At 41.1% G+C, this 12,038-nt stretch overlaps 2 protein-coding genes across 4 annotated transcripts in view; both read left to right on the top strand.

The window, feature by feature from the left end:
* The window catches only part of LOC307041933 (hydrocephalus-inducing protein homolog), a 51,490-nt gene that overhangs the window by 12,658 nt on the left and 26,794 nt on the right, over nucleotides 1-12,038 (top strand). For all 3 annotated transcript variants that reach the window (XM_079685539.1, XM_079685540.1, XM_079685541.1), the window contains 2 exons: nucleotides 4,618-4,817; nucleotides 5,027-5,151. In XM_079685539.1, the coding sequence (XP_079541665.1) occupies nucleotides 4,618-4,817; nucleotides 5,027-5,151 (325 nt within the window). The remainder of the gene's footprint in view (nucleotides 1-4,617; nucleotides 4,818-5,026; nucleotides 5,152-12,038) is intronic.
* Nucleotides 8,687-11,707, top strand: LOC307041934 (uncharacterized protein). Its single transcript, XM_079685542.1, has 3 exons — nucleotides 8,687-9,788; nucleotides 9,901-10,183; nucleotides 10,284-11,707. The coding sequence occupies exons 1-3, from the start codon at nucleotides 9,415-9,417 to the stop codon at nucleotides 10,935-10,937; spliced, it is 1,311 nt and encodes a 436-aa protein (XP_079541668.1). The 5' UTR covers nucleotides 8,687-9,414; the 3' UTR covers nucleotides 10,938-11,707.

Raw genomic sequence — 12,038 nt, forward strand, 5'->3', positions numbered from 1 at the left:
TGCTTGTTAAATGAATCAATTGTTAATAAATCAATTGTTGCCAATATGTCTTGTTTCATCAGACTTCAATCATCCAACCCACCAAACAGCACTAAACTAATAATAATAATAATAACTAGAGAATGCAATTCATGAAGAAATTCCTAGTGGGAATGCTTTATGCTGAAAATGTGATGCTAAACTGCTATGCTGAAAGGTAATGTGTAAGAAGAAAGTGAAGAATTTAGATTAAAATGATACATGAACAGTGGGGGTTTGAATGTGTGATGAGAGAAGAAAAGAAAGTAAAAAGGCTTGGAAAAGCCGCAGAATATTTGAACTGCAAACTTTTGAACTAACTTGATGGCGAATGATCTGTCGCCATGGCAACGGCATTTGACGACACCCCTTAATACGCTTAGATGCGTTGATGGCTGCATCGTTACCAAACCTGTGAAGTTTTGGGCTGTTTGGAGTATTTTCACTGAAGTTTTTTGAAAACCGTTTTTCAAGGCGAGTATTGTGTTGCCATGGCAACAGCATTTGAAGAAATCTCAAAACTGTCCCGTAGATGTCTTCATGGCTGGACTGTTAGTACACATGTGAAATTTGAGCACTTTTTAAACATTTTCATAGGAGTTATAGCGACATCATATTTTATGGCGAGGGATGCGTTTCCATGGAAACGGCTTATGGTGAGATCTCAGATTTGTCGTAGAGCTGTTGAGGCACAGACCGGTGATATACAAGTGAAGATTGGGGGACGATTGGACCGTGTCGATTGGATTTACAGCCACATCGTGTTTCATGGCGAGTGGTCCGTCGCCATGGCAACGGCATTTGATGACACCCCATACTACGCTTAGATGCGTTGATGGCTGCATCGTTACCAAACCTGTGAAGTTCTAGGCTGTTATGAGTATTTTCACTGAAGTTATGAGAAAACCGTGTTTCAAGGCGAGCGTTGTGTTGCCATGGCAACGGCATTTGAAGAAATCTCAAAACTGTCATGTAGATGTCTTCACGGCTGGACTGTTAGCACACTGCTCTCTGAAGTCTGCTGCTCTGAGCATGTCAGTTGGAGTGATGACATCATCGTGTTCCATTACACAGGTGTTTATAGTTGAGCTAACGAGCTCTGTAGAGATCAAAGGCTTCATTGTTCTGAATGAGAGATAAACCTCTTACATGTGAACGTTCTGTGGAAGAACCGTAACAGATATCTGTGAAATTTCAAATCGTGAAGCATGTCAAGGAAGTTGAGTATCTGAAGTGTAATTTTTGTGTAGTTTCGGGTTAATAATGTGGCCTTTTTGGCAGTTTAACTAAAGGTGTGCGGCTGCTGCCGTGAGGAAATATCTGCCTGAAATTACAATGGGGTTTAATGGAGGAATGTTGAATGTTTTTGTCACTTCATGCCCTCAAAAAGCATTTTGTTTAATTATTTTTGCTTAATTATTTGTCATTTTTCACGCTACGAGATGTTTTCCTACATTTGTCATGATAAATTATGTCTCAGGAATGTAGGGTTTGGGAATTATGGCAGTTTAAAAAAAAAATATGAATGCAAATTTCAAGCTCTCCTCCACTCTAGCTGTAACATCAAACACTCTAGTTAAGGTTAAAATGTGAAGAAAACCTCTAAAACAAGGTCTGAACAATGTTTAATATCTCTAAAAGTAAGAATCAGATTTAAAAGTTGTTTTACACTAATTATGTCAGAAGGATGTGTAACATTTTAAAGTTGGAATGAGGTTTCTGAGTGAAAGTATATATGAACAGTTAGCAGTTGAATTCGCATGAAGATTTGTTGAAGTCTGACGATTTCCTCCATTGACTTCAATGTTAAAAATGTGATGTATTATGGGATGTATCTCTGGAATTATGAAAGTTATGAATGAGAAAAGTAATAGCAATCGATTCCCGACCGAGCTGAACGTTTTGTTGTTTGAAAGGAGTTTCTGCGATGTTCAATGCGGGAGGAGAAGAGGGCCAAAATAACCCGGCGGAATAATAATAAAAATGTTGTCCGTAGAAGAACAGTTAGTGGGAATGCTGTTAACAGCATTCCCACTAAATAATGCATTTTATTTATATAGCACTTTTCACAACTCAAAGACCCTTTACAATATGAGGGAGGGTAGACAAACAAGGACAGGCTAACAAGTAAGTATAGTAAAATAAAAAAAATAAAAAGGCAGTCAAGAGGAAGTTGTTTGAGAGGTGGGGGGGCTTATGGGTAGACAGATTTGAAAATATGTGTTTTGAGGCGGGACTGAAAGACTGTGAGGGACTCAGAGTCACGGAGATCTTGGGGGAGGGAATTCCAGAGCCTAGGAGCTGCCACTGAGAATGCTCTGTCCCCAAAGCTGCAGAGTGTGGATGTGGGAATGGATAGGAGTCCGGCTGCGGTGGATCTGAGGGACCGTTGGGGTTGATAAGGAGTGAGAAGGTTTGTGAGATAAGGGGGGGCCAAATGGTGGAGTGCTTTGTAGGTGAGGACCAGCATTTTGTAGTTGATGCGATGGGAGACAGGAAGCCAGTGGAGGTCTTTGAGGACTGGGGTGATGTGATGCCATGATTTGGAATGCGTGAGGAGACATGCAACTGCATTTTGAACCCGTTGGAGTTTGTTGAGGGATGTAGTGCTGATGCCGTAAAGAAGTGAGTTGCAGTAGTCAAGGCGGGAGGAAATGAAGGCATGGATTAGTCTTTCGACTGCGGGGCGGGTGAGAGAGGGTAGGATATTTGCAATATTGCAGAGGTGAAAAAATTTGGTTTTGACTGTTTGGCGGATGTGAGGTTCGAGGGAGAGGGTGGGGTCAAAGATTACAACAAGGTTGCGTGCCTGATTGGAGGGGGAAACATTGGTGCCATCGATGGTGAGTGTTATGTTAGTGACCTTGCTGAGGGTGGATTTGGAGCCAATTAGGAGGAGTTCTGTTTTGTTGCTGTTCAGTTTGAGGAGGTTATGTTGCATCCAAGTTTTAATAGCTGTCAGACAGGAATCGATGTGGGTAAGGGGTGGGTTATGGATGGATTTGGTGCTGAGGTAGATCTGAGTGTCATCAGCATAGCAGTGGAAGTCCAGGTTGAAGTGGCGGAGTATCTGACCGAGGGGCAGGATGTAAATGATGAAGAGGAGGGGGCCAAGTACTGATCCTTGAGGAACGCCTTGGGTGACTGAAGCTGTGGCAGAGGAGTGGTTGGGGAGGGAGATGAAGTGGGATCGTTCAGTGAGGTAGGACTGGAGCCATCTGAGTGCAATACCTTCAATACCAATGTCCCTGAGTCGGGTGAGCAGGATGTTGTGGCTGACGGTATCGAAGGCTGCACTCAGGTCGAGGAGGATGAGAATATTGAGGGAACCAGTGTGAGCAGAGGTGAGGAGGTCATTGAGGACTTTGACGAGTGCAGTTTCTGTACTGTGGTGAGGACGAAATCCAGACTGAAGGGGTTCCTAAAGCTGGTTGGTTTGGAGATGGCAGTGAATTTGTTTGGCTACAATGCGTTCAAGAGTTTTTGAGAGGAATGGTAGGTTGGAGATGGGGCGGTAATTAGTGAGGGAGGAGGGATCAAGACCAGGTTTTTTGAGGATTGAAGTAACGGCAGCAGTTTTGAAGGCAGAGGGGACGGTTCCATGGGACAGCGAGAAGTTGAAAAGGTTAGCTAGATAGGGGCAGAGGACAGGGAGGCAGGACTTCAGGAGAGGAGTGGGTAGAGGGTCAAGGGAGCAGGTTGTGGGATTTGAGGAACCGATCAGATGGAGTATTTCAAGTGGGGCAACCAGGTTGAACTGGGAGAGGCGGCGCTGGGGAGGAGGAGTCAGGAGGTCAAGGGAGATGGGGGGAGAAATGGTAGCGGTGGAGGTTGGGGGAAATGCTTGTATGTCAGATGGAGCTGAGAAGGAGTGGTTCATGGCGTTAATTTTGTCTGCGAAAAACTGGAGGAATGAGCTGCAAGTAGCGGAAGTAGAAGTAGGGAGGTTATCAGCACGGGGTTTGAAGAGCTTGTTAACTGTGGAGAAGAGGGTCCTGGGGTTACGGGAGGGGTTAGTGAAGATGTTGGAGAGGTAGGCAGATTTAGCGGCAATAAGAGCATCTCTGTATGCATGAGATGGAGTTTTTTAGCTTATGTAATGGACTGTGATGGATTATTTCTTTGAAATACGTTCAAGTTGGCGGCCTCGCTGCTTCATTTTACACAGTGCGGGTGTGAACCAGGGTGAGGAGGTCTTGAAAGTAACAGTTTTATTTTTTTTAACTAAACTAAACTTTAAACTAGAGCCAGCAGCAACAAAATGAGATTTGTAATTTTTCATGGGCACACCCCACATACTTAGCTCTGCTGCTCATCCCACAAATGCTTGTTCCTCACAAATGTGGTACCATTGGAAAGGTAAGAAAACAGGTTCTCCAACGGTATTAAAAAAAAAGTATTGTTACAGCATAGAAATAATCTACCAAACACAAATTGCTTTAGGGGGCAAAGTCATTTTACAGACATGGAATGTTGTAAAAGGTTGTCCCGGTCAACTAGCTACTAGAAAGCTGCAGTGAGGGCCTCATTACTTTTTGTGTTAAGTTTGTATGGATCTCTTGATATTTCTTGATATTTGAACTTTTTTTTTTCATCTAGGACTACCACCACAGACTGGTTTGTGTGACGGAGAGGGAGCGGTTTGAGGTACCAATACTTGCCATCGGGCCACGTGGCATTCTTGATTTTCACGATGAGCTCCATTTACCCATCTGTACAGTGAAAGCCTCCACAGAGAGGACTCACCTGGTCCGCAACATAGGAAATGCTGTGGCCAAGTTCAATCTAGACACAAAGAGGTGAGAGTCAGTACAGGATAGTATTAAGTCTACGATCAAAATAAAGCACTTTTTTTACATTAAAACATGTAAACATGTCAGAGTAGAGGCACAAAATACAATTATGAAATATGATAATTTGCATAATAGGGCCCTTTAAGTCTTATCTGTCATGCCTTTACTTCTATTTGTTTTCCCACTTTTTCAAATAGCTTTCTATTCCTTTACAGCCCTTTTTCTGTGACGCCCCCCTTTGGGACTCTCGATGTAGGCGAGAGCATGCAGGTGACTGTGACCTTTAACCCCATGACCACAGGAGACCACAGCCAGGACCTGCATCTGCACTACCACACAGGTAAGACAAATTAAGGCCTCTAAAATAATACAAAACTACAAGACTTTAGGAAAACTAGGGCTACAACTAACTGGAAGACGTTATGACGTTATGACCTCAGCATCTGATAAAGCAGCTAGCGTCCATCGGTACCATCATTTATTTCCCATAGCTGTATTCAAATATAAATAGCTCTCCTAATTAGCAGATTATCTTAATAATAAGAATGACCTTGTTGCAGAGTCGTCAGCTGTTTTTCCTTCCACTGAAGCATTTCTCACAAACTAAATTCTGGTATGGAATAAATCCCTGCATAGAAGAGACTTTTCAGATGTTCACTCTTATTTTTCAAAAGTGTTTCTCAATCTCTCCCCTCTTGTGAATTACTGTGTTTATTCAGCTTCGTAAAATCTTGACTATTTTATCAATGAAACGTTTTTCTTTTGTAACACACTGATATGCACATTAAACATGGAAAACTCAATTCCAACTACAGTATGTAATAAGCGCAGCCCCAACAAAGCTCACTGGCTCATTATATCTGTTACAGCGGGACCCACACATGCACGCACGTACACACGCATCAAAAACGCACAAAGATTTTTCTGCAAAATGTCTTACATTATCAGCAGCGTCAAATGGAGTGGAACTAAAAGGATTAACGTGTCTACTGTAATCACTGAGGTAAACACTACGGATGCACCGAATATTCGGCCACCGAAAATTATCGGCCGAAAATGGTTTCCCCCTCGAGAAATGTCAGCTGAACACGTTTTACAAATCGCAATCCGCGCCTCTCTCTCTGATATTTTGAAATGTCTCCAAGCGGCAGACATGTTGGCTCTGAGCCAGCCGCGAGCATGGTCGCGCGCCGTGCTTGTCGTGTTTTGATTACGTCATCACAACAACACGTTAGGTTACCAAACTTATAGGTGCATTTGTTGTTGTTGAAGGCCTGGCTGTTACAGTCTTTATTTACACTATTTTGTTGTAGGCCTACTGGCCTAGAAGTTTATGCAGGTTTAAAGCACTTTGGCTTTGTTCTGAATGCACTTTGTTGTAGTTATCCTACAGAGAAAAGAAAATGCACTTGACTTGGAATTAATGTAATGGATGCATTCAAAAGTGCTGAATAAATGTTTTATGGACCAATAATAGTGATTATTATTTAAGTTAAGTTAAGTTAAGTTTTGCCATAATCATGTCTTTTTCCATAATTAGGTAGCTGAACAACATTGGTAAAAAATGTATACATTATATATATATATATATACTATTAATCATTTTCGGCCTTTCGGCATTCGGTTTTCGGCCAACTGTTTCCTATTTTCGGTATCGCTTTCGGCCAAGAATTTCCCATTCGGTGCACCCCTAGTAAACACCATAATGAGATTCTCTTTCTGCAGCAATGGTGACCCTGAAGCAGACCGGGACTGCTAAACACAAACACACACACACACGCACGCACGCACGCACACACACACACACGCACGCACGCGCACGCACATGCACACGCACACGCACACACACACACACACACACACACACACACACACACACACACACACACACAGACACACACACACACACACACACACACACACACAAACACACACTACAACACTTACTGTAGTTATCCTTAGTCTACCTCAGGGTTTGAAGATAATGACTGGGAGACAGACGTTTACTTGATCAGACAAGAGGCCACTGTTTCATTCTGTGCTTCACTGTCAATATTATTGAGAGTGTGTATTTCACTGTGTCTTCATCACGTATGCAGCCCTTATCTGGGTTTCCCATAGCAGCCAGGCACAGATAGATTCCCCAAGCTGGTTCAATTAACTGTGCATTGTCTCCTCTCCAATTGTCTTCTATTTGCTGCTTGATTTAATCCAACTTGTGTGTTCAACTGCTCATATGAGAATGTCTGGTTTTGGATTCAAGAAGGATTCTTTAACTTTGGACGTAGCAGATGAGTAGATTTTATCAAGCTGCTCTTGAGCTTGTGTTGATATGTGTATGTGTCCGCTGGGGAAGATGAAGGTGACATAAATAATGGTAATGAGAGAAGAATCGAAAACATCTTTAGGGAATTGGGCTGTAAACATGGTGGTGATGCCTCTCCTCTCTTCTCCTCTGCAGCTCTTATTTCTTCTCAAATTACCTTAAATGGGCTTACTGCTATTTCTGTATCTCTGGTTGTCTCTGCACACTAAAGTGTTGGATTTGGAAATTGGCGCAGATGTGATCATATTTTGCAAATCACTTGTCCAAGCTTAATTATTTGCATTCTGAATCACATAAAACAGGTGACTAGCACTGCCTATACACCAGTGTGACTGACAGTAAACTGCCATGCCAGTTTAGGTATGTCTGTTATCATAAAGATTTTGCATTTCCCTGGAAACAAATCACAACCTTTTGTACAAACTGCACTTTATTTAAGTGTATTTTGTTTTTGTTTCTTGCTGTAGGGACTCACCTCAGCTCAGTGGAGTACTGAATTATTCATCCTCTGTTTTTTTATTCATTATGAATTGTATGAAATGTGACTGCATTGCTTGGTAAAGCTTTGTTTATGTAATGTTGCTGTTTAAGCCTTCCAACATTTATTTTTTTAGAAATGTGCTAATGTGCTATTGTGTAAATCTTATTAGAAGTTTTTGTTGTTGTTGTGATACACACAAGGAATAAAAAATAGGATAACAGAGGACAAATCAAATCAGTCTCAAAAACAAAAATGTTTTTCAATGTTGTCCTTTTACTTTGTTATTGTTATCTTTGGGGGTTATTTGCATAAACCACATTCCAAATGATTAATGTAAATAGATGATTGAATACATTTGTTATACATCTTTTTATAATCTGCTTAGATTATAGATTTAGATGGGGAGGAGTCATAGTGTCATAATTTCCTCCTTAAAATCTGTTTTATATTGCTCTGAACCAACTACTAACTTCCAAAACTGTATTTATTTAAGTTTCTTCCAAGTTACTTTACTCAAAGTAGTGAAACGCATCAGTATGTAACTCAGCAACCTCTTTTATTGTTAGCTTTTATTTAGCTATTGTTAGCTAAATAACATAACCCTTGGTTATGTTATTTAGCCATGCTAGCTGCTAAAACCTAAAGTTATGTAGCGCTCTTCCTGATGTTTTTTAACACTGTTTTTTCAATAACTTCATCGATATATAACTTGTCATTTGCCCCTCCTGGGCCTCAGACCTGGGAACAGCTCTAAACTTTGACCCCCCTAAAAGAAAGCCTGACTGTACATTTCCCTGTACTTGTACTGTAGATGTACACTCCGTGGTCACACATTATTTTAGGTTAACCTTGGTTGCCTGCACAATTAGCCAGACTCTTTAACATCAAAGGGAAAAAGACGAAGCTTTTGACTTTTCCTGTTAACACACAAGGGGATCAATTAGAGGTAAAAGAAGAAAGTTGTTGGAAAACATTGGCGCATTGCAAGATTATTCAACTAGGGCTCAGTCCGATTTTTACAATTTAAACACCTTACATTACAGTTTTTCTCAATCGCTAAACCCACTATTTAGAATCAAAATTCCTTTCATCAAACCAACAGCACAGCCATCGAAACAGAAAACCATTTCTCTACAACAGTATACCATTTCTCATTGATATCACACAAAATGCAGATGCTAAGCAGTGTTTTGCAAAACAGATCACACAATTCTCTAACTGAAGTTACAATTCTCTACACAAAGATCAAAAATCTGTTGTGTAACTCATGTCTACAAAACAACAAATAATCTTCTCACAGTGGATAACACTTCCTCATAAACTTAGACCATAGCTACACTAATTGACACTTGATGTGCAAAATATTAACACTTGTTATCAGTCAATCACTCCATTGAAAAAGGTAACTCCATGGAATGTACTGTATACCTTACAGTAATGATGTTACATTGAAAACATTTACATGATAGAATTTGCATGACTGTACTTAAAATATTTTTTTAAATGGTGCCGGTAAAGCTATAATAGTGTTGATATGACTTGCATAGGTCTTTGAGATGTTCATATGGGGAGGATTAGCTATAGCTGATACAACATTTTTACAGTCAGTAATTGTGGTCTTTTCCTTTTTGCACATTGAGAAATGTTTTTTTTTGTATTGGGGTGAATTGAGTACTTCACTTCCATGTAAATGAATTGCTCACAGCTGACATCAATGAATTTCCTATAGTAATTGTAATTAGTGAGAATCCTATAAAAGACCTCCCTCACTTCAGTAAGATGTTTGTGTAAACAAAATGGCTGATCGAGTAGGTAGAGGAGCTCTGAGAGGAAGAAGGAACCCTGTTGTTCAGCGAGGAAGAGGGAGGGCTGATGTTCAGAGAGGAAGAGGGAGAGCTGATGTTCAGAGAGGAAGAGGGAGAGCTGATGTTCAGAGAGGAAGAGGGAACCCTCATGTTCAGAGAGGAAGAGGGAGGGCTGTACGTATGCGTGGTGGAAGAGTTGAAAGGGGACCAATGCGAACAGTAGTTTCGGACAACACCCGTGCAACTATTGTGGACCACGTCATAAACCATGGCATGTCCCTCAGTGAGGCTGGCCAAAGGGTTCAGCCCAATATACCGAGATCAACAGTGGCATCCATTATTAGGATCTTCAGGCACGAAAATAGGTAAGCTACTGTAACCCTTTTTTACAGCACTTCATGCATTTCTATTTTGATGTAGGTTTCGATCACTGTTTTTATATTACAGTACATAACATTCTCAAATATTTATTGATAGAACTGAAAGAGCACCCCGCTCTGGTGGCAGACGAAAGGCCTTTACTCCAGAACAAGAGTCTGCCATTGTTGATATGGTTGTGGCCAACAATGAAATCCGCTTAAGGGAGATTCAGGCCAGAATAATTGCAGACCAGGATGTCTTCAGTAACATTCAGTCTATAAGTGTTGCAACCATTGACCGGGTGTTAAAGAGGCAACACCTCAGAATGAAACAGATCTATAAGGTTCCTTTTGAACGCAACTCTGACCGTGTGAAGGATTTAAGGCACCGGTATGTACAGGTAAGGACCTCAATCACACTGATGGCTTGCCTATATTTTTAGTATGTCTGACTGCTTACAGTAATGTAAAACGGTCCTCTGTTTGTTTCATTTTCTTTAGCGAATGATGGAGCTGGAAGGCAATGCATTACCACATGTTTTTGTATATGTGGATGAAGCAGGCTTCAACCTCTCCAAAGTGAGGAGACGTGGGAGGAACCTTATTGGGCAAAGAGCGACAGTCTTTGTTCCAGGCCAAAGGGGAGGAAACATAACATTGTGTGCGGCTATCTCGACACAAGGCGTCCTTGCTCACATCCCTTTAATGGGAGCATATAACACGCAACGTGTCCTTGCCTTCCTGGATGTCCTGTATGACGGACTTGTGCCACCAGAAGAGAGGGATCAAGTGAGGTCGGTTCACGTGGTCATATGGGACAATGTGGCATTCCACCACTCTCGTGACGTGAGGGCATGGTTTGAGGCTCATCCACACATGGCCATGGAGTTCCTCCCTCCATACTCCCCATTTCTAAACCCCATTGAGGAGTTCTTCTCTGCCTGGAGATGGAAGGTTTATGACCATCATCCTCATGACAGAATGCCCCTTTTGGACGCAATGAATGCTGGCTGTCGGGACATCTCTGCGGAATCCTGTCAAGGGTGGTGTCGACACGCAAGGAGATATTTCCCACGCTGCCTTGCAAGGGAAGACATACGCTGTGACGTAGATGAGGCTATGTGGCCAGACAGACGCCAAAGAGCAGATCAGTAAAGTTATATAGATCTCATTCTCTGCTTTACTGCTGATTTACATCATTTACCCATGTTATTTTTTTCCAGTGTATTGCTATTCGTCTTTTGTTTCTGTTACGGTGCTCTTCTGAAAATGAGACAATAAAAACAATGGCATAGTTACAGTAAGACTCTGTTTTTCCTATATGTAAGTTTGTTTCTCCCAACTTGTCAGTTTTCCGTTCAGTTTCCAATATCGATAGCTTGAGGTTTGTGTATTGATGATTGTAGTCAGTATTTAGTGTGCCACTTAGTAATGACTGTTCAAATAGTCTTCTCATGAGCTAACAAATGTTTGTTTTTGGAGAATGTATCTGGTTTTGGAAGGGGTATTTTTAGTTTTGAGTGCCTTAGAGCACTTTGCAAGAAATGTATATTGTTATGGTAGAATGGGTTATTATGGTGACCGGAGTTTCAGTTATGAAAACACATTTGTCTCATTAGAGGACAATTTGTTCTGTTTCGATCGACTTATTCTTTTTTGTGACCAGTATTTTCAGTTTTGGTCATGTAAGTGCATTTTGCAAAAGATATTCAGAGTTATGGCAAGTGTGTTTCTGTTTAGATGGCTATGCTCTTGTTTTGAAGAAATGAATTTAGATTCTAAAAAGTGGGTTTAGCGATTGAGAAAAACTGTAATTCAGAAAATTGGATGGCATAATTTTAATTACTTTGATGGATGGCAAACATTTAATGTTATGTAACCTTACTGAAGGTTTTAATCCAAAATCGTGGCTACTGGTAACTTGGCAAACGAGACCCAGTTTTACAGTGTTTGTTTTGAGGGGAAAGAGTAATTAGTCCCACATTACATGTGTACTCTCAGCTGAAAATAAGTAGCTAAAAATAGCAAACGTGACTGGATTTGTTGATTAACCAAGGGGATGCTTCAATCAGAACCAAATCTGCCTTACTCCTGACCCAAGCCGGCCACATCAGAGTCTCCTCTGAAGCTACTTTTAGCTACATAGTTCCCTACAAGTAATCTAGGGAGGATAATCCCATGGTGTTAAACAAATACTGCAGAACAGCTGTGTACCATGCAGAAAAAAATTACTTGAGTTCACCCTTGTTAGCTATG

Source organism: Notothenia rossii (assembly GCF_949606895.1).
Source record: "Notothenia rossii genome assembly, chromosome: 5".
NCBI lineage: Eukaryota > Metazoa > Chordata > Actinopteri > Perciformes > Nototheniidae > Notothenia > Notothenia rossii.